The sequence below is a fragment of the Amphiprion ocellaris genome, chromosome 4, assembly GCF_022539595.1.
Source record: "Amphiprion ocellaris isolate individual 3 ecotype Okinawa chromosome 4, ASM2253959v1, whole genome shotgun sequence".
NCBI lineage: Eukaryota > Metazoa > Chordata > Actinopteri > Pomacentridae > Amphiprion > Amphiprion ocellaris.
Window position 1 is genome coordinate 6713263 of NC_072769.1, and position 27531 is coordinate 6740793.

At 39.5% G+C, this 27531-nt stretch overlaps 2 protein-coding genes across 6 annotated transcripts in view; one reads left to right on the forward strand and one right to left on the reverse strand.

Moving 5' to 3' along the window:
• Nucleotides 1–346: 346 nt before the first annotated feature.
• On the reverse strand, nucleotides 347–6262 carry nthl1 (nth-like DNA glycosylase 1). Its single transcript, XM_055009668.1, has 6 exons — nucleotides 5974–6262; nucleotides 3837–4083; nucleotides 3590–3760; nucleotides 3342–3501; nucleotides 1709–1814; nucleotides 347–1269 (listed from the first exon to the last, which is right to left on the reverse strand). The coding sequence occupies exons 1-6, from the start codon at nucleotides 6183–6185 to the stop codon at nucleotides 990–992; spliced, it is 1176 nt and encodes a 391-aa protein (XP_054865643.1). The 5' UTR covers nucleotides 6186–6262; the 3' UTR covers nucleotides 347–989.
• tsc2 (TSC complex subunit 2) overlaps nucleotides 6033–27531 on the forward strand; it is a 31433-nt gene continuing 9934 nt past the window's right edge. For 2 of the 5 annotated variants that reach the window (XM_035950507.2, XM_023275310.3), the window contains exons 1-28: nucleotides 7093–7251; nucleotides 9700–9884; nucleotides 10012–10098; nucleotides 10188–10298; nucleotides 10379–10526; nucleotides 11049–11166; nucleotides 11245–11293; nucleotides 11994–12119; nucleotides 12224–12297; nucleotides 12409–12535; nucleotides 13017–13160; nucleotides 13247–13384; nucleotides 13470–13573; nucleotides 13700–13781; nucleotides 14099–14254; nucleotides 14364–14483; nucleotides 15567–15689; nucleotides 15800–15906; nucleotides 16032–16197; nucleotides 16465–16587; nucleotides 16698–16832; nucleotides 17082–17271; nucleotides 17399–17492; nucleotides 17577–17679; nucleotides 19823–19917; nucleotides 22939–23079; nucleotides 26082–26243; nucleotides 26353–26511. In XM_035950507.2, the coding sequence (XP_035806400.2) occupies nucleotides 9750–9884; nucleotides 10012–10098; nucleotides 10188–10298; nucleotides 10379–10526; nucleotides 11049–11166; nucleotides 11245–11293; nucleotides 11994–12119; nucleotides 12224–12297; nucleotides 12409–12535; nucleotides 13017–13160; nucleotides 13247–13384; nucleotides 13470–13573; nucleotides 13700–13781; nucleotides 14099–14254; nucleotides 14364–14483; nucleotides 15567–15689; nucleotides 15800–15906; nucleotides 16032–16197; nucleotides 16465–16587; nucleotides 16698–16832; nucleotides 17082–17271; nucleotides 17399–17492; nucleotides 17577–17679; nucleotides 19823–19917; nucleotides 22939–23079; nucleotides 26082–26243; nucleotides 26353–26511 (3317 nt within the window). In that variant the 5' untranslated portion in view covers nucleotides 7093–7251; nucleotides 9700–9749. Of the gene's footprint in view, nucleotides 6171–7092; nucleotides 7252–9699; nucleotides 9885–10011; nucleotides 10099–10187; nucleotides 10299–10378; nucleotides 10527–11048; nucleotides 11167–11244; nucleotides 11294–11993; nucleotides 12120–12223; nucleotides 12298–12408; nucleotides 12536–13016; nucleotides 13161–13246; nucleotides 13385–13469; nucleotides 13574–13699; nucleotides 13782–14098; nucleotides 14255–14363; nucleotides 14484–15566; nucleotides 15690–15799; nucleotides 15907–16031; nucleotides 16198–16464; nucleotides 16588–16697; nucleotides 16833–17081; nucleotides 17272–17398; nucleotides 17493–17576; nucleotides 17680–19822; nucleotides 19918–22938; nucleotides 23080–26081; nucleotides 26244–26352; nucleotides 26512–27531 lie in introns of those variants that run through there. The other 3 variants (XM_035950510.2, XM_023275315.3, XM_035950508.2) reach the window with 2 other exon arrangements.

Below are 27531 nucleotides of genomic sequence, written 5' to 3' on the forward strand. Positions count from 1 at the left end.
GATGGAAACAAGATAGTAAAAAAAGTTAATAATGTTTAAAGCAGTTTGTCCGTATTAGTTTGTATTTATTTTTGCATTTTTCCCCGTTTTATTAAATTACAGGTCATACCTAGTACAATCATAGAAAATTAGTATTAAATTACATGTTAACCACTGAAAAACAGAAAAAAACATTTAAAAAATCTGCATTTTTACAAATTATAATTTGTTCGTGTACAACTATTGATCTAATTTTCCAAATTTTTTAAACCTGTATTTAAATCAGCCAAAAATATATTTATTTTACAGACATTTGCAAACATTTTAAATAAAAAATTTTATATAAGGGCTTAAAAAAGTAAATAAAATGTACCTGTCAATTTACAGATATTCGCCAATTTGTTTAACCAGAGAAAAAAAGTCAAGAAATTGTACACACACAACATCAAAAATCTGTATTTTTACAAATTATCATTCATCTTCACAAATAATGGGATATGGTCGTACTAATTACACCTGGGCATATCTTGCTCTAACATGCCTTTTACTTTGTGGGGTTATTATTATAGTTAACAAGAATTATTTCTGCATAGTAAAGTGGAATTTTTTGTACATTTCATAAAAGACTGACAGATTCATTTTAAATACATTTTAAAGTACTAATATCTGCATACAAGCCTAAGAGAAGTGTTTTTTTCTTGTTCACGCAATGAAATTGAATTAGCAAAACTGAAAACATGACTTTTACACCAAGTTTTAGTATATAAACTTTTTATTTATTAAAAAAACAAAACAGACCAGTAGAAAAATATTTAATCTCAATGGAAATGTAATTTTTTTTTTTTTTTTTTTTTTTTAACAGATAACGCTTTTACAGTGTCGAATAAAGAGAAGACATGAAAGTATCTACAGACATTCTGAAGCACCTGGATATTCAGCTTATATCAGTGTTTTAGTGTGTGTTAACATGAACCGCCTGTTTTCATGTTTGGCTCACAGCTCACACAAAATCAAGAGTTAACTTTGTTTTTTGGCCTCCTCAGTGTGGTGGGAGAAACAGGTGACTCCTTGTTTGTTGTCTCATCTTTAACAGATTCAGTTTTTATTTTAAAGGATGAGGTTGGACTGGTGGAGCACGGTGATCCAGCTTTAGGCCTCTTTGCAGGGGAGCACTTGTGGGCAGATGGACAGCTGTGCTGGTTCAGACACATGGAGCAAAGAGGACTGACAGGTTGACAAACCTGCTGTCCAAAACCCACCAGCAGCCAGTTGATCTCACTCCACAGCTCCCTGCAACAGAGTGTCAGAGGAACACCAACTGGTCACTTTAAAAATGAAATAATGGATTTTTTTTTTGTCCACTTTGGTGGCAGTAAAACAAACTGTTAACACAAATTTTTTTTTTTTTTTTTTTTTTTTAATATATAATAAAGAAGTTAAAGCAAACATGTAATCATACAGTTTTACACATCCAGCAGTCACAGAGCAGCAAAACCAGTCATGTTTCTGGCCAACTGGTGAAAGTTAAGTCCAAATTCCTTTTAGCTCTGATTTGGTTCCTACCAGTAAAAATGCAACGGGAGAATAAAATCCCCCCAAACTGCTTATGGTTCAGAGGGTTATCCAAATGTTAATCCTCAGAGTCAGTGATACTGTATGTTTCTGACTTGGTGACTCTGGCCTTCATAGATCTATTGGCCATGATTAATCCGGTTGTTCATGCCGTTACCTGGGTAACCACTCCTCCAGGGCTTTGCGTGTTTCCTCTGGGCTCTTGGTTGGCTTTCTGAGCCAGCCCAGCCTGTTAGAGATACGATGCACATGTGTGTCCACACCTAGGAAAAAATCATCAACACAAATGAGCACATGCACTGAGTGTCCTCACAGTATTCCTCAGTTACCAGTTTATTAGACACAAGCAGCAGTTTAAAGCAACAGATCCCATCTTGATCAAGGCTATAATACTTCTTTGTTAAGAAGTGTTGATTCAACTGTATATTTACTGTGGAGGGTTCAATTTGTATTGTATACACTGTATGATAATCTCTACTTTTTATATTCTACAACTATATCAAACTCGGTTACATATCAGAATACATCAACACTATCTCCCACACTGAAAGATACAACACACTTGGCTCTTGTGTAGCAAATAGAGTTGAAACAATTGATTTGTATGTTAATATAAAAGTATTCAGCAACTGTATTGATTGTAGATCGATCACCTAAATCACTTTTGAGGCTAAGCTGCCAAATATTAACTTGTTACGGTTTCTTTAGCGTGGGAATTTACCTCTATGGAAACAGCACAACTGTGACTAAAAGTAAAAGCTGCTCCTCATCTTAACTTCCGGCGCGAGTGGCGGCTTCTTCAGTAGCTCCATCTGTGTAGTCACTTTAAATCACTCAAATTCACTTTAAATCACCTTGCCTTGAAATGTGTAAATATTGCACATTGTATACTGAATTTTAATTACACTTAGTATTCTATATATTTCAAAATTGGAAGTGTTTTTTATTATAGTATTGTACAGCAAGATTTTTGGATAACATACTAACATTAATGTTAATGTTACTAACCTGCCTGTCCTGCCTTTTTTATTTGTTGTTGTATGTAAGCTGCTGAACACTTGTATCTATCTATCTATCTATTGATGGAGAAATGCCTCTTGTGTTGCAGTTAGAATGATATGAATCATCAAAAAAAGAAAAATTGTAGATCTCAATTTAAAAAAGAAAAAAAAAATCTAACAATAAAGGAAACCCCGAATCAACATGTACAATATTTATCCAACAGCCCACAGGTGTTACTAATACTAGAAAATATGGTGACTCTTCTTACTATAGATATTGCTACTTACATTTTAATTTATCTCCATATCTACTCTGTGTAAACACTGCCTGCAGTTCATCCAAAAGTCCCTGAATATTTGTAATGTGACTGTTGTTGCAGCTGAGCCAGTCTGGGGTTGATGGTTGCATCAAGGCAAGCAGAATTTTTTTATTTATGTTTTTTTTTTTATTTTTTACAGAATCTGGTTACTGGAAACCGTTTTTAAAAAGACACTTATGGTAGTTTGTGTTTTTGATGAAATTCAACAATTTAAAGCTACGTTCTGTTTAAGTATTGCTAGCTATGGAACATACATGACAGGTGAAAAGTTCACAATCTCACAATTTTTTCTTTGTTCACGCTGTCTAGCTCTGCTAAATGATGTAATTGTGGCTGTTTCTTTAAAGATACCAGACCTTATAAACCTGCCGACAGGTTTTGGAGTTCAGCGGGTTAATTCATGCTATTAATTTGGGCGTGATTAATTAATTTGTAAGTGTCTGTGCATGCTTCAGATTTAAGTTCCCACCAATGCCGGACACTTGGTCCCAGGCGATGTCCATTGCCAGATGAGCCATCTTGGGTCCAACTCCCGGTAGACGAACCAGCCCCTCCACAGTGTTTGGGATGTCTCCTCCAAACTCCTTCTGCAGCATGGCGGACGTCAGCTTCAGATACTTCACCTTATTCTGGAGAAGAGTGAAACCAGGTTAACTTTTATTTACTAAACTGAAGGAATGAAATGCATCAGAAGAGAGCTAAATATCCTGTTGTTACCCTCCAGAATCCCACAGGATAGATGAGTTTTCCCAGTTTTTCATCATCAGTAGCCAGTATATTTTCGACAGTGCAGCCATGCGCTCGGAGCTTCTGCATCGCTGCTGCTGTCACCTGGTCCTTCGTCTGACTGGACAACATGAGCGACACCAGCACCTGGAAACGCCTCACCTGTGAAAACCCCAGATGGACTAAGCCAATGTTTGATTCGCACAGACTTTAAAGAAGAAATCTACTCCACACATACATGTCCAGGGGCGTTGGTGTCGTAGCATTTCTCTGCTCCCATGTTATCTACAGGTGCATCACGACTGCTCCTCATCTCACGAATGAATCCCAACTGTTTCTTCCAGTCAGGAGGTTCCCAGCACTCCGTCTTCACCGGTGAAACACCCTCATCCTGGTCATATTCCACCTTTAGCTGTCTCCTCCTGCGACTGTGTGGATGCTGTAGTGAAGCTTCTGGTTCTGTTTTTGGCTTAAGCTCACAGCAACTACCTAAATAAGAACAAACATGTCAATAGAGTAAGTCAGCAGTAAAAAGAAAACACACTACATACAAAAGAGTAATTTGTGATTTTGGTACATCTCATTTACATCACAGTAACAGCAAGTCTTCTGAATGCTAAATTTATAGATAAAATAAATACATAGTGAGGTCTGTTATTGACTAATCCATCCTACTGATGCAAAAATCTCAGAAATCTAATGTTACCATAAAGGAATACTGGACTCACACAGAACAGATGTTAACTCTGAAAGCGAAAAGTCACCGGCAGGGTAGAAAAGCATGTTATCCTTTAAAAAATTATCAAAATTACACAATTTATCAGTGCCAGAAACTGTCAAAACAGAAAAATTGTCTCATTTTCAACATTCTGATGGTCTGTGATGAACTATTTAACTGTGATGTGCAGTTAACTCTGAAAAACTTGCCACAATTGAGCTTAAAGTCTTTATTCTGTCTTACTTTAAAATAAAGCAAAAAAAAAAAAACAAAACACTAGCACTAAACAGATTCTGTGAAATTAAATAAACTATGCTTCCTGACACAATAGTGAAACCATGACTGACTCAGCTTTGACTAACAATCGCGTGACAAAAAATCTGGGAATTTTCAGCTGAACTGCAGGCTGTGTCGACACAAAGCAGAGAGGAGACGAGTTCAGAAACTAAATAAAAATGAAAGTAGTAAACTTCCCCAGTGAGAGATCAATAAAGTTTATCTTATATATATAGTATGAAGAGCCACCTATTGGCAACACCTTGGGGCACTTTTGAGTCCAGATTTTCTAAATTTTTAGTAAAATAAAGAAATTCAACTTTCTTTTTTTTTTCTTTTCTTTTTTCAATGAATTGTGGCATTTTTGCGGTGCCATAAAGTAAATAAAAGAAAATAAGAATGGAAACTGCATGGGGTTTAGAAGGTTTAAAGGTATTTAACACAAATCAGAGACTGCGTTAGACCCAGTTTAATGTGGTCTACATACAACTATGCATTTTCTTTTGTTTTTTATAGTTAAAATAAGGGTTCTACACATTTAAAAGTGACTTTCAGACACCACTAAATATGAACCAAAAATGTTTAACCCTCCTGTTGTCTTCATTCATGGGCACCAAAAAATATTGTTTCCTTGTCTGAAAAAAATCCAAAAATTCAGCAAAAAAATCCCAAAATTTCAGAAAATTTGCAAAACCTTTAGGAAGAAAATTCCAATAATTCCTTAAAAGTTTCCTTTAAAAGTTTTATTTAAAAAATATTTTAAAAATCCCCCAAATTTGGCAAGAAAATTCTTGTAAATATATATATTTTTAAAAATAGTAAAAATCTTCCAAAAAAAATCCTAAAAATATCTAAAGTGATTACATATATATATATATATATATCAGTAAAACTTCTAATATTCTCTTAAGAACATTCATATAAAAAACAACCAAAATCCAGCGAAATTCGCTGGATTTTAGTTGATTTTTTTTGTGAATGTTCTAAAGAAACATTTTTAACATTTCCTTTTTTCCATCAAAAAATGTTCAGAGATTTCCCAAAAATGTTGAAAATGTGGACATCAAAGGTTTCACTGTGAAAATATTTTTTCCCCACATTTTCAAACTTTAAAACGGATCAATTTTGATCCGCAGGACAACACAAGGGTTATCACGGTTGTACATCATTTTACATTATTAAAATGTGGAAAGGAAAACGCAGAATCAGTCGCTCAGAGCTGTAAATTAATTTCCCCCTGAGCAGAGGCGAACGTAGAATGAATAAAAACAAATTTCTCCAGGCTTTGCGCAAGCGCAATGTAGTCTGTTAGAAAGTCGCTAAATGACTAGAAGTTCATTTCTTTCCACATTTTAACGATCAGTGTCTGTCAGCTAGCAACCTACCGGTCGATAAGGGGGCCGAGGAGGGTCTCTGCTCGGACACTGTCGCCTCCTCCGCCTCCACCTTCACCGCCACAGAGGAAACCTGGTCCTTGGTCCTTCTGCGGGTGAGTCTGGACCTGAGGGAAGCCGCAGCAGGTGGACAGATAGCGGACTGGTTCCCACCGCGGGTCAGGACGGACCTGCTGTGCATGAAGTAAGGGGAAGCCATTATTAAACCAAACTACATGAACACGCCGTGGAGCTGCTGCAGCCACACGCAGCTGAAGTTAGTTTACCGTTCGTAGTTTCTGGTCACGAGGGGAGCGGCAGAAGTTGAGTAATATAAATAAAAGCACACAATAGCTGTGATCAACAGTGAGGTGACAAAAATTCAACTCTTTCGCTGAACTGCAGGCTGTTTTTACACAGAGTAGATAGGAAGCAAGTATGAAAATAAATGGAAAGTGGAAATTGTAAAATATCTGGAATATGTAGACATCATTATTTCCAATATTGGGAACACACGTGGACACTTGGAAAAGTGTTGTCTATGTTAATTTCAGGTTTAGAAAATTAGTAAATGAATAACTAGACGAACAAAAACTAAAACAAACCAACTTTCAATTTGTGTTTTATCGTGATTTATGGCATTCTGACGATGTTAAACTTGCAGAAAATAAATATCTGAGTAGTTTCTACCTTTGGCCATGGTTGTGCTGTTTTAAGAGGTGCAGGACTTTGCGTAGCAGTAAAAAACGTAACAGAGGAGCCGGGCTTCACAGTTTTTGTTATTCTAGAGCTCCTCTCTCAGGCAGCCTGCTCACAGTGCAGCCCCAATGAGGAGCCAACTTCATTAGCATCAACATGCTAGCTAGCTGCTAGCTTAACGGCTGAAAACGTTTCACTAATTAGTGTCACTTAACTTTGTGCAGTTAAATTTCTTCACGAAGCTGATGATAAACAAGAAAATAGCTGAGTTACTGTTGGTGTTCTTCAGTTTATTCGTCAAAACGGATAAAACCAGACGGCTAACAAACGGGCGTTTATCATACTTTAGCGTTTAGGTGGTTTGAGAACTGCATTTCCCATGAGCGGCCGCGGCAAGCGTGTTTTTGTAGGAAGTGCCGCTGTCACAGCATTAGTGTGTCATCCGGTTGAGGAGTGGAGGACTGAGAGCAAGCTTTCGGCAGCGAATACAGACTTCGTATGAATGCACAGACGCGGGCGGCTCTGTCGGCTGCATCCGGGACGAAGCTGCGACTGAATGAACCCGAAAGCGAGTCAACTTCGATAAGGTGAGAGGAGAGGAGGGAGGAGGAGGAGGACGGAGGAGGAGGAGGAGGAGGACGGGGGAGGAGGCGGCGGCGGCGTTGTTTTTTTAGGCTACCAGACCTTGAATGCCACACGGAGCTGCTGCTAGCCTGTGACTGGCAATGTAAAGCGTTGCTCCGGGTTCAGCAGCGCCATTGTGCATTTCTCCTGATAATGAATTGTTCGTGTTGCTCAGGGACATGAGTGGCTCTGCTCGGAGGATACCTTGCACCGACGTGGTGGTGGTGGTGGTGGTGGTGGTTGTTGTTGGGCTGAAACAGAACAGTCGTTGTCTGTCTGCTCACCTCCCCTCCCCTCTGTCAAGTCCACATGACAGCAAATTCTTTAAACCTGCCCCCTGGGTTTACACATTTACTGGCTCCGAACTTCACCCATGCTTGTTCTCAAAGGGTCACTTCACCCAAATTACAAAACCATATTTCCTCATTTACCTCTTTTGGCATGTAGCTGCGCATAAAGTAATAAACTGCAGTTGTTGAAGATTTAAAGGCAGTACAGTGCCTTAGCTGGCTTTATTAACCAATTCAGGTCCAGTGTTAGAGGGAAAAACACCACATTTCCAGACTGACATAGTTACAGTACAATAATAGAAACATAACCACAATAAACAGACACACCTTTATGGAGAGGTTCTGCATGCACAAAAATCAGCTAGGTCATTTTTGCACTTCTTTTCTACCATATGCTTTTCTATTTATATACACACACAAGGGTGCTACAAAAAAAATCTCATCCTCACTCGGAAACAAGGGGTGTAAAACCCATTTTGGGGCATAGTTGTATAATATATAGCCTTTTATCACCGTCCACAAAAAGTCAAATGTTTGGAACAACCAGAGAAAAAGTGAGAGGAAAGCTTTGAGCTTGTTGTTGCTTCAGGACAATAGTTTTGTTCACACAGCACAGATGGTAGAAGCAGCCTAATGTGGTTTTGAACTGAACCCAACTAACCTGACCTGCGCAGTCTGACTTCTGTTTCCTGAAGTGAAATCCCACTTATGTTGACGCCATGTTCAGAGTGATGATGAAGTCAAGCAGGCTGTTGATGAGAATCTGGCAGCTCAAAATGTGACCGTCTTCCTCACTGATCAAACAGTGAAGCTTTAACATGGGTGCACTAAAGTTAAAGGAGACTATGTTGGAAAAACAATGCAAGAACAGTGAGTGTCAGAATCAGATGTACTTTATTGATCCCCGAGGGGAAATTGCTTGTTACAGTTGCTCCTATTCAAATGCAGAAATGTAAGCAGTACAAAATATATAGATAAACATAAGTCGAAGTTATGTCCTAAAAATATAAACATAAGTAGAAACAGTATCAGCATACCTATTGTACTACTGCGGCTAATGTAGAATGTGCTTTTCCTAAAAAATACAGTGTAATAATCCATGTTATTGCACAGAGATACATAGTTTTTGCAACAATGTTCTCACCAATCTTTCTCCTGTGTTTTCTAGGGAGGCTGAGAACTTTCTGAAATACCTTCATATATAGATTTTACAGGAAAGTACTTATAAGACCTTCTTTTTTCTTTACAAAATCTACATAACAACAGATTTTCAACATTGATCATTACTTACAGCATCTTTTCCAGAACATGAATAAAGTCTTACAATAATAGTAGTAATACATGCAATACAGCCGTTCTTTTGTTCACAAGCTGTAAAATCAAAGGATACTCCAAACTAAATTATCACTCAACAGTGCCTAAAAGAAAAGATTGCCAGATGTAGTAAAGACAGTTGTTGTAATGTATAACAAAGAGGCATACAGTGAGAGATTCATTTCTAACCAGGTTGGAATAAGCAAAGCAACTGTCTATTGCAACTTTCAGATAAAAACAGTATGCCCTCAAAAAAAACTGCAAAGGAAGAGGCAGAAAGCAGTGGTAGCTGTGGTCTAATACTGATTTTAAAATTGTGCATGTGTACATGACAATATGTTTTTTGCTGTGGTCTGTACCCAACTAGGACATTCCCTTACCTCTGCAGAACTTAAGTTATAGGCCAAGCATCTCTGTATCCAGTGCTTCATCAAAAATGGTTTGTTGTGACACATCTTGCCTTAATGAAAAGAAATTGCACCTCCTGTGATGTGGATATTATACTTTCCATTTTTTGATACTATTTAATTGATTATTGTTCAGTCCTATTCTGCAGAGACAAAAAGTTTTCCATTTGCGTATTACACTGATTTGGACTTTTTTGCTGATATTCTCAGAGATCAGGCTGATGTAAAATCTCTGCTGCACCCTTAATTTATAAGTCAAACATTATGACAGAAAATGAAAAAATAGGCTTTCCTTCAGTATTAATTTTTGTAGCTGGAACTATTTTTACGAACATAAACAAATGGTGAGCCTAAAGAATGAAAAGGTGTGTGAAACACTTATTCTGTGCTACTGTTACAGGCAGCCATCAGTCCCCGCCTGTGTAGTCTGTCACCCCTCCATTCCAAGCCATGAATAAACAACCAAGCAAAGAGAGTCTCAAGGACAAGGTGAAGGGGATCTTTGGCCTGGGACCACCTCGTCCACCAAGTAAACAAAGTGACGCTAAACCCTCTGAGCTTATAATCACGACAGACATCATCAAGGTGAGCAGAGGAGACTGTGTTAAACATTGTGCATGTTCCCACACTAAAATTCTCCAGAGTTTTTTATTTTTTCCTATCATGTCTGGCATTTAGTCATGGCCTTTCTCTTTCCCTTGATGTTTTTCAGGAGCTCCACCCAGACTGTGGTCTGAGCAACCGTGTTCGCATGATGAACCACATCTGCGAACTTGCCAAAACAAAAAAGTTTGAGGAGGTGAGACTGTGGGATTTATTTGTTTTTACTGGGACAGTAACATGTGCACTCTTCTGTATTTTACAAATCTATATACTTGTGTTATCCAGCATGCAGTGGAGGCTGTATGGAAAGCTGTGGAGGACATGCTCACTCCAGAACAGCCACCAGAGGCCAGACATGCTGTTCTGCAGCTGCTTAGGGCCATTATACAAGGACAGGTATAAATACACAAACACACACATTTAGACTAATTCTAAAAGCTCCTGTCATCTCATAAAGTCTTATTCCTCATGTGAAGGGTGAGCGGCTCGGCCCTCTGAGGGCCTACTTTTTCAAAGTGATCAGAGACTACCAGCCCAGTAATGAGGACCTGTCGGACAGACTTGAAGTCTTTAAGGCTTTAACCGAAAATGGAAAGGACATTACATACCTGGAGGAGGACATAGGTAAACTTTCACCAGCACAATCCCTACTATATCTGAATTGTATATTTAATTTTTAGTAGTTTTTCAACTGAAATCATCAATGCACAAGCCAAAAATTAAAATTCAAAAAGAGGAAATATAACACACAACGCCTTGTGACACAGGTCTTCATAACCACTGCTAAGCGCAGCGTAATTATTGGCTGTATCATATCTCTGCTGCAGTTTGTTTCCTCACATTTCTTCTACATTTTTGGCACAGAATAATAGTAATGTTCTTTGGAGCTCTAATAGTTCACACATGTTGATTTGAAGGCTTATTTTACCCTAGACAGATGAACCTGTATTTTATCTGAGAAATCTGGTGTAGTTTCTAACTCTATGTTATTGCAGGAGTCATAAACATACTATAGGACAAGTATAATTTGCATTAAAATCTCCATAATAATTCAATCATAATATTATGTCTGCGTAAATAACTGTTTTACATTACTTAATAGCCAGTAATATTTTCTTTCAACTCTCATTTTTTTCTGTCTCTCAGCACGCTTTGTCCTTCTATGGATGGACATTGGTCTTACCTCCGACTTCCTCCATGTTCTTGTAAATCTGGTGAAGTTCAACAGCTGCTACCTAGACCAAAACGTTTCCATCATGGTCCAGTGAGTCACACACACACTGTTAGTTAAGAATTGTTATTAAAATGCATTTTCCTGCTCATTCGGTTGTGCTCTCTGCAGGAAAATCTGTCTTCTGTGCAATAGGACAACCTCTTCAACTGATATCGAGGTGGGCATTTGTTTCTAAGTAACAGTACGTGCTGATCATCATCCCTCTTCAAAAGTTACTGCTGCCCTTGTTCATTTGTGATAGAAGCATAGATGGGCCATTAAAGGCAGAGTCAACAATTCTACTTGAATATCTCGTTACGGTTTACTAGCTCTCTATTCTGTGTGTGCGCTGAAATACCTCCAGTGTTCATACACAGCAGTAGCTCTGCATATTTAAAACTAACTGACTCAGGCTGATCCATACAACAGTGTCCTGTGTTGTGTAAATGGGAGGGTGGATGGGATAAAGGAAGTAGACAGAATGTAAATCTGACACATGATTCCTACCTAATGTACTATAACCAGCTAAATGTCAACAATCTTTCTCCAGAAACATAGACTCCACTTTTAAGAAATTGCAGAAAAGAAATGTATCAAACATGAAATATCTCTATTGAAAATCCATCACATACTCTGATAAATGTCTTTGTTCACACTGAGGAAGAATATGTATGATGTTCCAGTAAAAGATGCAGCGCCTAAAATTAAATGATTTAATTCTGTTTAAAACATGTGGATGCATTAGGCTCCAATTGTCACTATCCATACTGCTTTTGCTTAATGTCTATTTAATGTGTTGCAAGTTGGACTGCAGGCCTTTGATGCTGCCAAATGCATCGTTGGTGTGTGATTGTCTGTGCGTTACCTGTTGTGTCCAGGTGGCACTACAAGTTCTAGATGCTGTGGTGTGCTACAACTGCCTGCCTTCAGACTCCCTCACGTTTTTCATCATCACACTTTGCCGAACTGTGAACGTTAAAGAGTTTTGTGAATCCTGCTGGAAGGTGAGAGAAAAACACACATTCATATATACGCACACGTTTGTACCTTTTGTTTGAAGGAGCATAATTCATACTTGTGTGATGTTTGTTATTTGTTGCCTCTCCAGCTGATGAGGAAGGTGCTGGGGACTCACCTCGGGCACAGTGCTATTTACACCATGTGTCGCATCATGGAGGAGAGGTATACACTTATTTCTCAGCTCATGGTGCATTCATGAACACCTGTTTTTGTGGAAAAAATGTTGTTCTTCTATCCATGTTTGTTTCTCTAACCGCCTGCTGTCTCCACCAGGGTGTACATGGAGGATGCACCTTTGCTGAGAGGAGCAGTGTTCTTTGTTGGAATGGCACTGTGGGGTGCACACAGACTCCCTGCCCTCAAAAACACACCAACACTTGTTCTGCCATCTTTTTACAAGGTAACACACATACACTTAGATGAAATCGCGTCATGAAGCAAGTACTAATAGTCCAATACAGTCAGTTGTTTTTTTGACTTGGTGGATTTTGACATCAGGGTGTTGAGTGTGAATATAGGATTGCATTATCACTATTAAATTTTATTTCAGTTGTAAAATGACTTTAATACATTATTAAGATAAGCTTAGCAAAAGTAAAAGTTCAGCTTCCTCTTTTTTAGTGGGGAAACCATCACCCTTTCCCCTGGCGCTATGATGCATTTTTATTTACAAGCATTGCAGTGTCCAGTACATAAGTGTATGGCATAGGTTTGATCCACTTAGTAGTTACATCAAAAATGTTTATTGTGAAGCAGGATGCTGTGTAACTGTTGTGGCCATGTCCACATACGTCAGGCTGACACTGAAAAAATACATGAGAAAATAAAAGTAAGTTTAAAAAAAAGTTAAAATCAGTTGCTGTCTGACCTCTTTCACTCAGGCCATGTCATGTGCCAATGAGGTCGTGTCCTATGAAATCGTCCTCTCCATCACCAGACTGATCAAGAAGTACGGCAGAGAGCTGCAGGTGGTCACTTGGGACATCCTTCTGGGCATCATAGAGCGACTGCTGCAGCAGATCCAGGTTCACATTTCACACGTGCATGCATAGTTACAGTAAAAAAGCCAGTTCTTGTTTGACTAAGTTGCCTGCCTCACGTGTCTTTGCAGACAATAGGAAGTGCAGAGCTGAAGGCCATCGTGTACGAGCTGTTGACCACAGTGGAAGAGCTGTACGAGCAGAACGGTTACCACGGTTCAACAGAGAGGTTCTTTTGTCTGGTGGAGAAATGTGCTGATAAGAGACCTGTAAGTGCCGTTGAGTATCTGTGCTGTCCTGTGTTATCATTTAGTCCTTGTCTTCTTGTCTGATCTTTGTCCTTATGTGCGACAGGATGCATCAGTGCTGACCCTGATCTCGTACAGGGCCCAGTCAATCCAGCCTGCGAAAGATGGCTGGATTCAGAGTCTTTACCGCCTCATGGAGAAATTCTTCAGGTAGAACACACAAACATTCACATGTTCATGTATTTTATTAGTGGGCAGATTATGGTATATCCGTGTAATCCTCCTGTGTCTTAATCTTTCCTGTCCCTCTCTGGTTTCTTTCTGTTTCTCTGAAAGGAATGAGACTCGCAGTGTCATAAGGATCAAAGTGCTTCATATCTTGTCCTTTGTTCTCAGTACAAACCGACAGCTCTATGAGGTCTGTATGCTCATACAAATGCACGTCTGCATCCTGTACTTTGCATAAAGTGACAATCCAAAAGCTTCTGTTTCATTGCTGTTGTCATGGCTGCGATCTTTACTGATGATGAATCTATTTTGATTGTCAGATACTGGACTATTGTTCACTGAGATGCTGAATTACATAGCACATAGTTGTTATCATATATCTGTAATGTTTCGACTCTTTGATGTTTGGAAAACTGTGATCTTTCATTAGGTGCAGGTTTCTCTGGTGCATTGCTTGTAAAAATTCCCATAAATAAAACATTTTGTCATATGTTCTTTTTTTTCCAGGATGAGTTGATTGAAATGGTGGTGATCCCTCAGCTCAGTGGAATCGCTGAAGACCGGGATTTGGCTGTCAGGAAACAGGCTACGCAGCTACTGGTGGACCTCGCTGAGGGCTGCAACACTCACCACTTCACCAGCCTGCTGGACATCATTGAACGGGTACTCATACATGCAAACACACAAAGTCTCACCATTATCTTTACAAAGTCATATATTTCTCTCCATTCCAGGCAAGATGAGATCATTTTAGTGTTTGTTTTCTTTCCAGGTCGCCAGTCGCTCTCTGGTGTGTTCAGGACCTCTGGAGGTTTCTGAGAGAGACCCAACAGCAGAGTCTCCTATGGAGGATGTCAGAACTGCTATACTGGGCCTGCTGGAAATCCTGCAGGTACGTACATGTCGATGTTCAGAGCTTGATTCACCAACGTGGCATTAAGAAAGTCATTTTAGAAAAGATTGTGCAATTTGTTGATAATGTTGTGAAGTTTGAGTGCTAATATTTTACATTTTCAGATGAAAAGTCACCTACCAACTGTTCTATCAGTCTTACAATACACAGACTAACACCACACAATAATTAAGTATAAACCAAAAGCTACTTACGTTTTCTGATGCTAGGGGTTTATTCACAGAAACAAAATGAGTATTGCAGGAAGGTCAATGAATGTCTTAATGTTTATGCCCTACAAAAGCAAAATGCAGGTACCACATATTTAGGTATACAGACAAAACTTTTAGAAAAAGTTGCAACAACTGCTATACACAGCAAAGAACCATAAAGAAGTTTCTGTATATTTTATATTTGCTGCATTATGTCTTCGTATTGCTGCCAGGCTGCAGTTCCTGTACTTTGGCCTGTAATCTGTGTGCTGTAGGACACACACAGGTCAACTAGACGGCTAAAGTCAAAGTGTTGTATCAACGGAAGACTAGCTTGCAAGGTAGCCTTTGCTAAACCTAAAACTGAGTTTAGATATTCATTTGATGTGAAAATCCTCTTTATCCACTTTTGATTATGTTTTTGGTTATCAGGTTTGTTATTAATGAATCAGCAGATAAATCAGTCATGAAAAATTGCTAAATTCTTGCTAAAGCTAGTTAACTTAGCAGATCTCTCAATCTGATTTATTTCCAACGTAGTGTTTGATTCTTCTCTGACTGGCAATAATAATCAAACTACAGTAAATGTTCTTAAACTAAAGTTTTAATTGCTGAGAAAGTAGGTATGCTGATGTCTCTGAACACTTGGTGAAGGTTATCAAAAAGAAAGCCAATTATCTTGCTTTGTTAAGCTATTGTGTAGGTTGTATGACTATATATTTTTTAGGCTAAATTATAAAGCCTTTCAACCCTCAACATTCGTTTAACCAAAAATAATTCCATAATGGAAGAAAATGGCACTGAAACATTTTCTGAGTCTGGAAGAACATTGAATCTGATGATAGACCATCATCTTTTTCTCCTGTGACAGAGCAAACTTTACAGCCTACCAGCCAGCCATGCGAGTCGTGTTTATGAGTTGCTTATCAGCCACCTTCAGCTTCACTACAAAAACAAGTACTGTTCAGCTATCGCTTCCACTATCAGACTCCAGGTAGGGGTGATCCATTTTTCCTGTGCATACCTGTTTATATATTGCTGAATTTCTCATGTACATGCATGTCATTTCTCAGCTGACTCCTTTCTGTTTTTCTTTCTCTTCAGGTGTTTGACTTCTTCCTAATGATGCGTGCAGACTCTCTTCACCGTCTCGGGGTTCCTAACAAAGATGGGGCGATGAGATTCAGCCCTTACTGCTACTGTGACACAGGGTGAGGACAAAAATATCACTTCTGGCATAAGTGTTTGTCTTATTGTATTTGAGTCAGCTAAACAATAATAATAATAATAATAATAATAAAAACCCACGATAACACTGTGTCATTTGTTGTTTCAGGGAGCCAGAGAAGCGTGCCAGTGATAAGAAGCCAACAGGTTCAACATCTCCTCCTGCTGGCAGCCCTGCTCCCCCTGCTGCTCCCCCTGCTTCTACAGCCTCAATACGCTCAGCCTACCTTCCCTACGCACCTGCCTTCAGTGTCCTCCTGCAGTGCCTCAAGATGGTACACACTGACACTGTCCTACTCAGTAACATCACAGAGATACACTTCTTTTTTCAAAAAAATTTAGGACACTGTAGAATTAGATTGAAAACAGTGGAAGAGAGAGAGAGGGCCATGACAAGGAACATGAGCCAGTGGCTTGAATTGAATCATGGATGTTGTAGATTTGTGGTATGTGCCTTAACTGTGGGTCTGTTAGGTTGCCGTGCACTAACAGATAATTACTCCTTCTATCTTTAAAGATTTGGTGTTATTTTTCTCTTGTAGGAGACAGATTGGAAGGTGCTGAAGCTGGTTCTAGAGAAGCTGCCGTGGATGCTGCAGTACAAAGTGCTGCTGCTCACGTCACCGTGCAGCTTAGACCAGCTCTGTTCTACACTCTGCTGCATGGTAGAGCAAGTTTATGCAAACAAACCCATATATTTTACATGACGTGACATTTTGCGCTGCCTAGAAGCAAATTCAATCACTGTTGATGTCTTCTACTTATGTCTGTGTAGGTGACAGATCGTCTGATCTCAGAGCGCTTGAAGAAGACTCCAGATGGGTTTTCCCGCACAGACGTTCAGCTGGCAGTGGTTCCTGTCCTTACGGCGATCACCTCCTACCACAACTACTTGGAGCAGTCGAGACAGGTACATTCAACCATCTGTTCATCCCCGGCAAGTTTCTAGGATGAACTAGGACTGACTTTCTAAACAGAAGTTTGGAGCTAGATGTGGATCTTCTAACTCTAAACAGATTTTTTGGAGCTAGAAGATCCACATCTGTGCAACAACTTATTCCTCAACTTGTTCCTCAGATTTACAGGCCTTTCACATACAAATGTAGAAACAGCCTATACAAATGGAAGGACACCAGACATTTTCCTTTTCCCCCTGCAGAGAGAGCTGGTTCAGTGCCTCGAGACTGGCCTCATTTACCGCTGTGCCAAGCAGTGTGTGGTTGCCCTTACAATGTGTACGGTGGAGATGCCTGATATCATGATCAAGCTCCTCCCCGCTCTTATTGTCAAGCTCACCCACATCTCTGCTACTGTTGCCATGGCATCACCAATGCTTGAGTTTCTCTCCAGTGAGTACTAAATGCTTTTAGCAAAAACTCCTTTGCTATATTTGCAACATTTCTTTTTGCATTGTTGCATGTTTAAGGTCAGTCAGTCAGAATTTGGTTTGATGTGTTTCTTCTTCACCATTCACAGCTCTGGTGCGCCTGCCCCATCTGTATGCCAACTTTGTAGCTGAGCAGTATGTTAGTGTATTTGCCATCTCACTACCGTACACTAACCCTTCAAAGTAAGTGCGCACACACACATCAACATATGTATCCTCACATGTACAGACACACTCTGAATTGTGTATTTTTTCTATTCTCATCAGGTTTAACCAGTACATTGTGTCCCTGGCCCACCATGTGATCGCCATGTGGTTCATACGCTGCCGACTCCCCTTCCGCAAGGACTTTGTTCAGTACATCACAAAGGTGTGTGCTGGTTTCACCTTTTGCTTTGATCCATTTTGTTTGTGATGTGATATTTATAACAAAAATAACAGCATTGTAAATCACAAAACAGCTTTCAAACTTGAAACTTAATGTTCTATTCTGTACCTACCCAAGGAGAAGAAGAGATACAATACAATTCTAACAGAAAGTACAAAACCGTAACTCCTACATGGAAATCAATGCCATTGATTTGCTTTCACCTTGGCATTTTTCTTATAAACTCATTCAGACAGTCAAGTTTTTAGAAAGAGAAAAAGTAGCGAAAGAGAACACAGGGGACTGACAAGTGTTGAGGGTGGGGAATTGAAACGGGGACCCACTGGTGATGAATATTAATTCAATTTTCAATTCAATTCAATTTTATTTATATAGCGCCAATTACAGTCAAATTGTCTCGAGACGCTTTACAGAACCCATATGCCTGACCCCCAGAGCAAGCCAAAAGGCGACAGTGGCAAGGAAAACACCCTTTTAACAGGGAAAAAAACCTCGAGCAGAACCCGGCTCTAATGTGGGGGGACCCATCTGCCTGCTGGCCGGGCGGGTTGAGAGGGACAGAAGAAGTAGAGAGGTAGAGATAGAGGGGTAGAGGTAGAGATAGAGGGATACAGATAGAGGGGTAGAGATAGAGAGGTGGGGGGGTGGGACACAAGGACCATAAAACACAGCCACACATCTGAAGCATCCAGCATCCAGCTCTGGGACCAGGGACACTCGGAGAAAGGACACAGAAAGAAACAGAGTAAATGTAATGCAATAATGGTATATATAGTAAATACATAGGTAGTTAGAGAAGGGCTCAGTGCATCCAGAGACGTTCCCCAGCAGCCTAGGCCTATAGCAGCATAACTAGGGGCAAACTAAAGGGACGTCAAGAGGGGAAGTCAGTTGTGCAAATGAAAACACCAGCTCACCCCGTCAGGGTCACCCAGTCAGCCCTAACTATAAGCTTTGTCGAAAAGGAAGGTTTTAAGCCTGGTCTTAAAAGTAGAGAGGGTGTCCGCCTCCCGAACCCAAACTGGGAGCTGGTTCCACAGGAGAGGTGCCTGATAACTAAAGGCTCTGCCTCCCATTCTACTTTTAGAGATTCGAGGAACAACAAGTAAGCCTGCAGTCTGAGAGCGAAGAGTTCTGCTAGGATAATATGGTACTATCAGGTCTTTAAGATATGATGGAGATTGGTTGTTAAGAGCTTTATATGTCAGAAGAAGGATTTTGAATTCTATTCTAGATTTAACAGGGAGCCAATGAAGAGAAACCAATATAGGAGAAATATGATCTCTCTTGCTAACTCCCGTCAGTACTCTGGCTGCAGCGTTTTGGATCAGCTGTAGATGTTTCAGAGAGCTATTGGGACAACCTGATAATAAGGAATTACAGTATTATTATTATTATTATTATTATTATTATTACTGTTTTTATGCTTTATTTTTTTCTGGATTAACCTTTTGAACCCTAAATCCCACTGGTACATTCGAAAGGCACATTATTTTTAAGAAATTTCTGTTCCGTTGAGAATCCCAACCAAATTGAAGCTTAAACCATGGTATTTAAAAAACAAAAATCAAAATCACTATTTTCTATGTAGCATTGAAAAATTTGCCAAAAGTAAATGTTCCCTCGGACAAAATTTTGTCAAAACACTAAAATTCAGGGACTTTTCAGATGGATCAGGCTGAACTGCAGGCTGTGTTTAAACAAAACAGAGAGGACATAAGTTTGGAAACAAATTTAAACAGTAAGTAAAATATCGAAAGTATGTAGAGCCAACTTTTTTTGGGAAAAAGGTTGGAAAAATGGCCTTCATGTAAGTAGTAAAAACAAACTGCAAGTGGTTAAACAAATGAGATATACCTTTTCGCTTTACACAGAGCCAATCTAGCTGTTTGCTCTGTTTTCATGCTAAGCTAATATCGCCTGGCTGTAGCATCGTATTGGACAGATATAATCTAACACTTTTGTTGCAAATGTAAATTAGCATACATCCCAAGATATCAAACTGTTCTTTCAAAGTTTCCTAAAGCATAAATTTTCAGGTAGAATGCAAACAGCAGAACAGACGTTCCAGCATAACAATGAATCTTCATAACAGAGATTTGTGTTTTTTGTCTCTCACCCAAAGGGTTTGCGTTCCAACGCCCTGCTGCCATTCGATGACAACCACGAGCAAGGTCCGTTTCGTGCCCGAAGCACCAGCCTCAATGAAAGGCCCAAGAGGTAAAGCATGCATTCACACTCGGCTGCAAGTTGCAGACCTACAAACCAGCAACATCACACACTAGCAATGTTGCTGTGTCAGAGGGTTGGGGGTTGCCAAGGTACCGAGACTCAGCATGACTAGTACTGTGGCGTGATGGTTGCAGTGACTCCTCTCTGGTTGCCATGGTGATCATTAATCAATTTTAGTTATTGTTTATGCTTTTTATGTTTTGAAAAGTGTCTGTCTTTTGTCACGACTTTTTAAATATATTTTTTTGAAATTCAAAACTCACTTCCCATAATAATGACACACAGGGGGTGGATAAAATAACATAAGGACTTGTATAATGTAATGGTAATTTATTTTAAGTATATTGTTTTGTCTTAGTGATTGTATTCTATTATCATGGGTTTCTGTACTGTACCTGATACCCGCATCTTATAAAAGTGCATGCATACAGGAAAGGACTGTAGGGTTTCCTTACTTCCTCCATTTCTCACCATCTGATTGCTGTAAGTACGTTACATGTACACAAAGAGAAATACACACTGTTCACACAGAGTTATAAGAAAGCTTATCTCAGCAAGGCACCATTCACTGTACAAGATGTGAATGTTTGTTGGTTGTCCACATCTTAATTGGCCAAACATTACATTAAAATGTGTTCAAAGTAACTCATTAAAACACTAGGTGATGATAGAAAAGGAGGGAACTGAACTAAAATTTATGGCTTAGTGTGGATGTAGCTGAACTAAATAACTGGATGCTGTCGAGGGAAAAAATGCTCTGACTTCTTAAAACCAATCACTGCATCTTGGGCAGAGCTAAGCTAAGGATGCAGAAATGGTGTCCCTTCAAAATAGTGGGATGGGTAATTATTTCTGGGGGGACTTTTGCATCCAGAAAGGAGGGAGCTGTCATTAAAATGGCTAATTCACCAAAAAAACCAAACAGGGCTGCCTTTTTGCACAATCCAAATCGTCTACAAAACCTGTAGTTTTATGTGTTATAAGTTACTGCCTGGAGGTTGTTGCCGTTTCCTGTACTGAAGGGGATAACACACAGAATGCAGAAAGGGAGCAGAAAGTCGTGTGAAGTGCACTGCCAATGGCAGGCTTTTATCTGCAATCAACATCTGTTGATTCAAACTGAAATATAGATCTTCAGATCAAACTGTTCACTTCAAGTAAGGGAATAGTTACATATTTTTGCTAAATGTATGCATAAATAGTTGAAATTGGCAACTGACAGTATAAATAAAGAAATTAAATTGTTAGCTAATGCATGAGCAGTTGAAATTGTCGATAAACAGTTGATAAAAGAAGTTGTAGGTGAAAGTAGTGGATGAATCGTTTAAATAGAATGTTAAAATTTATGGACAGATGGGTAAAACTGTTAGCTTACTGTAAATGGTAAGTAGAAAGCTGAAAGTATTACAGAAATGGTTAAAATACTGAAAGGTTATAGCAATAAATAGCGAACAGTTCTTGATAATGTGTTGGAAAAAATGAAAATAATGAATAGTGTGAAAGTGTACAACTAATGTGAAATATTGAACAAATAGTGCTAACCAAACTGACAGACAGTATTGACAGTTGAACTGGATAAAAAAAGTCCTAATAATATCCACTTATTCACTTACATTGTTAATGTTATCTAGCATAAAACAAAGTCACATTTAAAATATGTTTAAATGAATACATTTCAACATAAGATGTGTTGTTCATAGAGGAGTTCTTGACTCCGTTTGACATGCCTGTGGGGGTACATCAGATAAAAAAAGCTGGAGACCACTTCCCCTAACAATACACAACACTTCTGCCATATCTTTTTTTTTTTTTTTTTTTGGCTTTTTTTGCTTCTTTTTTTTTTCTCCCAAGTCCTCTCAAAATTACTTTGGACTCCTCACTCACTCGTTAATTTCCAAAAAACCTCACAACAACATTGCTGCCCTATTAACAAAGCACACTCCCTCCATTAGAGTTCAACACAGTAATACATAGTCCTTCTGTTAACATCAGTTTCTGCTGATCCTCCATATCAACCCACTCTCAGTATTCCATACTGTGGTATCATCGTCCTTGTGCTGCTCACTGCCTGCTGTGGGGTTGGAGTTCTGCATGTCATATTCAATTTCAACTTGATTAGAAGCATTCTTAATATGTCCTAGGATTGCACTGATGGTAATTTAAATCATATATTAAGCTATTAAGAAGTATATTATTTAGAAGTGCATCTAGTCTTTATTATTTAGTCCAGACTTGCTGCACTCCAACCCTCAGGTTTAAGCCAGCATTTCTTTTTCAGTTGATTTTCTTGTGTTGTTTTAACTTCCATTATATAAGGCCTGTGCTGAGTCCATCCATACTATTACACTTCTCCTGTACTAGTCCTTGGCTTTACTTATAACCTGCTGTGTGAAATAATGTTTATTTTGTTGCTCTCCTGAATACTTTCTGTGTGTATTTTCCTTTTCTGAATAGCAGAAGCTGTTTTACCCTCTGCTGTAGCTTGTCTGTTTTATGTTTATTTGATGTTTATCCTTTTTTTAAATCCTCTTTTTTTTTCTTTCTCCGCTCTCCTGTAATCTGATTTATGATGTTCACTGCTGTTAATTTTCACCTTGTTTTGTTTTTTCTTCATTTGACCTCCCTCCCTTCTCCTGCGCTGCCTCCTGCGATTGGTTGCTGCGTTGTGGTTGTGGTTTTGGGGGGTGGTTGTGTCATCCTGGATCCTTTCTACATTGTTCCTGGCCCCTCCCTCCTCATGTGACGCCTGCCCTTTGACCTTTGTGGCGCTGTCCTGTGTACCCTGCCCAATCCCCCGTGTGTGGCGTTTGCTCCTGGTCGCCTGCTCGTGTTGCTCTGGTGTTGGGGCGATGATCCCTGCTGTCTCCTGGTTTACTTTCACACAACACACCCCTCCAATTCCCACGCTCCCAAACCACTGCCACCCTCTCGATGTCCTTACTGGCCACCGTAACACCATCCCGGGCCCGTTCCCCTCGATCTTTGCCATGGACGCACCTCACCGCCCAGTCTGCGGGCGGCGAAAGTGGCAAAGGCGGCAGCAGCGGTAGCCAATAGCAGCAGCTCTCCAGTTAAAGAGCTGAGGGACCTTTCAGCCATGGACGCTTTCCGCTCCCGCAGCATCAGCGTCTCCGAACATGCGGTCCGCAGGTTAGAGAAGAGCCTTCTGGGTAACAAAACAAAAAAAACAAACAGACGATAACAACCCAAACACTTGTTGCTTCCTCCATGGGTTGGTTGATGGGCTTTATAGTCATTGTCATGCGGGTCCGTTGGGTGGGTGCTGGGGTGGTTTGTTGCCAGGGACGCCTGGAGTGGGTGGTGCATGCTGGAGGAAGGTTTGTGTGTCGGCCTTTTTTGGTTTGTTTTGGGCTGCGGTCATACTCGTGCTGTTTTTTACATGTTGTTTTTGTGATTTTCTTTTGCATGTAGTGTTTGTTCAAGACATCGGAAAACATCTATTGATGTTTTTCTGTTTTGATTTTGCTCTAACACAGATCCGGCTTTTATTTAGCTTCATTACAATTCGTCTTTGGTTTGATTTTGATTTTCTTTTGTGTTTTGCTGGGTGGACTGCTGACTGGTTTTGATTGGCCTAACAACAAATGAATGGCAGGAGGGACTGGTGAAAAGCATGTGTATTCAAAATGGTGGGATCTTATATTCTTCACTGACAACTGCAACCTACAACTCTGGCTCCCTCTTGTTGGTGGGATGACACTTGTGCTTCCTCGGCCAGTGACGAGGACAACAGCAACACAGCAGCTTTGTTTGCTTGCTTGACATATTTTTTGGCATTGTTTTGCTCCACTCAAACATCCACTTTGCTGCTATGACCATGGCAATCTCCTAGTGTGGGAATTTAGGACTAGCTGGGCTAAGGTGAACTTTTAATGCAGTTTGATTGACAGATTGAAATCATTCATGTCACCACACACACACATGCCCACACAGACACTTCCGCCTCACTTATCTTCGTATGTTTTTGCTTATCTCTGCTTGGCTGATCTGCTTGAGTGTCTTATGGAAGCATGATCTAACATTGCAGTTGTCGCATGTGGCTTCAGTGCCACTGCTATTGAATGTGTCAAACCAGTGTTGCCCACCAGATGGCAGCAGAAGCTTAGTACTTTGTATGTTTAAAACAACTAAGTTCAGAGTAAAACACAAAACTTAATGGGACTAAACAACTGCAGTCTAGATCTATTTAACCTGCTTCAACTACCAAATGGCTGCAAATCTGCTTTTTTCTCAGAGGCTTGATTTTGTGTGACTTAGATGTGAAACCTGCTTACTGGTGAACACTCATTTCATCCCAGACAACATGACCATGTTTTAAACTTTAATACTTGACATTTTCATAGACGAAAATTTACTTGATAAACAGCCTTGAATGCATAGTTCTATTTTGTCTGTCGATCTTGTGTTGTCCATCCTGATAGCTGCATCCGCATTAAATAGGCCAATTGTTGAATACCCATTTCTTCAGTTCGATTTGAGTTGATTCAATGAAAAGAAGCACAATCGGGTGATGGCAGTACAAAGCAGGGAACACGCCCTACTCAGTCGTGAGTTTTTCATGGTCATGTTTTTTGAAATATGTGTGCACTAGACATTGAAGTGAAAAGGAATCTTTGACAGTTACAGAATGGTAAGTATAAAATGTGTGGAATCGTTGCTGATTCACACTGTGGGACTTGGTCTGAGGGACTTCTTGTGGCTCCATTTAAAAGAACTAATAAATCCACAAAGCAGTATTATCAGTGTATCTGTGTGCATGCATTTTCATCCTTGAAATATTTAAATTCATATTTTGTGAACACATCTGAGTTAAGTTTTGTATTTAAAAGGTACTTTAGTATTATGAAAACATACATGGATGGCAACAATAATATTCAGCTGAGATGTGTTCCTTCCAATACAATCCATTATAGCATCTTAGAAATGGATTGGATGTATAGTTATATTGAATAGTTGCCGGGCAGAGCCAAGTAAAGCTAAAGCAGTTTATTATGATAGAGCTGCTGAAGACATATGCTTTTTACCCAGTTAATTTTAATATTTGTTCCTTTTAGCTGTTTTTTTATAATTTGCCATGAATACTTCCAACTGTGGTGAACAGACACATCTCACTATGGCTAAAGTGTTGCTGTAGATCATTTTTGACTATGATTACTTTTGAGCAGCAAGCCAGCCTTTCAATGTCTCTCTCTGGCTAACTGAGACTGATGTTAACAACTGTAAATGTGCTTTTAACCTGATTTGTCTGTAGAGCACATGCAATGATTGTTCTTGGGAAATAGCTTCTTCCCTCTACAGTGAAAACTAATAAAAAGATTTAACTCTTAGCACACAGTTACACACATTGACTCCCACGTGGTTTCTACTTACTGCTTTTTAAAAATTTATTTATTTATTTTATTTACATCAAAATATGTCACAAAACAGATCCCTTCAGCCTCCTGCACAGGGCTTAGGGAGATAACCAGTGTGGTACCACTACCTATGAGGACACTAATACCACGTCCCAGCATGTGTCCCTGTTTGTGTCTCCCATTACAGAGTTCCTCTTGGCAGGAGGTCCGTAGGGCACATGCAGTAATGGTTCTTGTGCGAAATCTCTTCACTCTTCAGTGAAAAACTAATACAGCCATTTAGATTCAGTGGAGACATCAGTGCCCAGTTAAGCACACTGACTTCCCTGTGGCTTCTACCTGCTGCTTTTTTGCATCAAAATATGTCACAAAGCAGATTTCTTCAGCCTCCTACACCGAGCTTAGAGAAATAACCAGTGTAGTACTGATACCTATGAGGACACTAATACCACGTCTAGGCGTGTCTCTGTTTGTGTGCTTGAGAAAGAGTAATGATCTTGTGGTGGATTTGCATATATACACACAGATGGATGCATGTGTGCATATAAATGCGTGTGTTGCATGTGATATGGGCAGAAACATGAGTATTGGTGTTTTTGTGCGACATTATTTTAATCACATTCTGCAGTTCTCTACATATCAAAGCTTGCATGTCTGTGTGCACTGATTCCATGTATATATATATATATATATATATATATAATGGCACTATGTGCCCTCCTTTACTCCTCTGCACCTCTTGCTGTTATTTAGAAATCTCTCCATATCTTCCTACAGGATGCACACCTCGACCACCACCTGCAGTCTGGGCTCTGCCGATGAAAATGCGGTAACTCAGGCAGATGAGGGGCTGAAGACCGTCCACCTGGAGCTCACAGAGACCTGTCTGGATATGATGGCACGATATGTGTTTTCCAACTTCTCTGCTCTACCCAAAAGGTTTGCAAGGACTTATTTTATCTGTGTGACTTTTTGGTGGTTGGTTGTATAGTGATGTAATGGAGAAGAGTCTGTTTCGGGTGATTTTGGCCTCTGCTTTTCATCTCAGGTCTCCCATCGCAGAGTTCCTCTTGGCAGGAGGCCGTAGTATGACCTGGTTGGTGGGCAACAAGCTTGTTACCATAACAACCAGCGGAGGGGTCAGAACACAAGCGCTGCTGGGCCTGGACATGGCTGAACGCCTGGGAGGAGGAGGAGAAATGACCAGGTGCACAAAATAATTTCTCAGTTTCCATCTGCTGCTTTTCTCTTAAACACATTTATTGCATGTGTTCATCCTAGAAGAGGCATCTCTACTCATCTGCTCTTCCTGAGGTTTCCTCTGTATTTTTCCTGTAAAAGTGTTTTGTTTTTTTTTTGTGATATTTGGTTATCCAAAAAAAGAGATTTGATTCTGATTCTTAGTGGTATAGCGGTCCGTGTTGACATTTGTGTGTTATTTTGGCTTGTGTTGGATTGGTTGCCATGAAGCTTTGAAATTGACATTCTTGTCACCTTCTGGATGAATTGCTATCACTTTCTAGAAATAATTTTCATTTCAAATTGACATGTTTTTCAGTGTGTGTGCAGTGGCCTCCTTTCAATTCCAGTCCCTTGCTGTATGTCATTCCTTCTCTCTCTCTCTTCCACATTTTTTTTAGCTGTCTCTAGTATACAGATCAAAATGCTCCAAAATCTTTGAAGAACATGTACCCAAATACCTGTGAAATGTGTGACATTTAGTCTTAGAACTACTAAGTATATAGTACTAATTAGCAAATGTTAAAGTCTCGCCAGTGACTGATTCAACCCCTAGAAACTCATCTCTGTTTCAGAAATACATATTTACATTTTTTTTTCATGAAAATAATCCCTTCCTGCCTTGAATGGCTTAGATGTAGCACCACAACATTGTGTCCTCAAGAATGAGTATATCTATAATATATCTATATATCTATAAAGTCTCTGTCTCTTTCTTCATTTACTCCTGCCTCGCTGCACACAACTGTCTCATTTACTACTCTGTTCAAACACTGTAAAACTATTATATGTTACACAATGGCAAGTTTTAATATTGAAGGAATTCTACATGTTCAAACCGATAACAGATTCTGAAAATGAATATTGATACTGAAAAGGGTAAGTTGACAGGAGAATTTGTTACGCACAAAACCCTGCAAGTTTGAATCAGTGTTTTTAAAATTGTTGTCAGTATACTGCAGTTTATAGGTGGAAATGCTCAGCAATG

Excerpts from the sequence above, each read along its gene's own strand:
- nthl1 (XM_055009668.1), bottom strand. The coding sequence starts at position 6,185 with ATGGCTTCCCCTTACTTCATGCACAGCAGGTCCGTCCTGACCCGCGGT. Across the intron at positions 3,502-3,589 it reads ATCCTGTGGGATTCTGGAGG|AATAAGGTGAAGTATCTGAA; the intron begins GTAACAACAGGA and ends ACTCTTCTCCAG. Across the intron at positions 1,815-3,341 it reads GGACCAAGTGTCCGGCATTG|GTGTGGACACACATGTGCAT; the intron begins GTGGGAACTTAA and ends ATTTTTTCCTAG.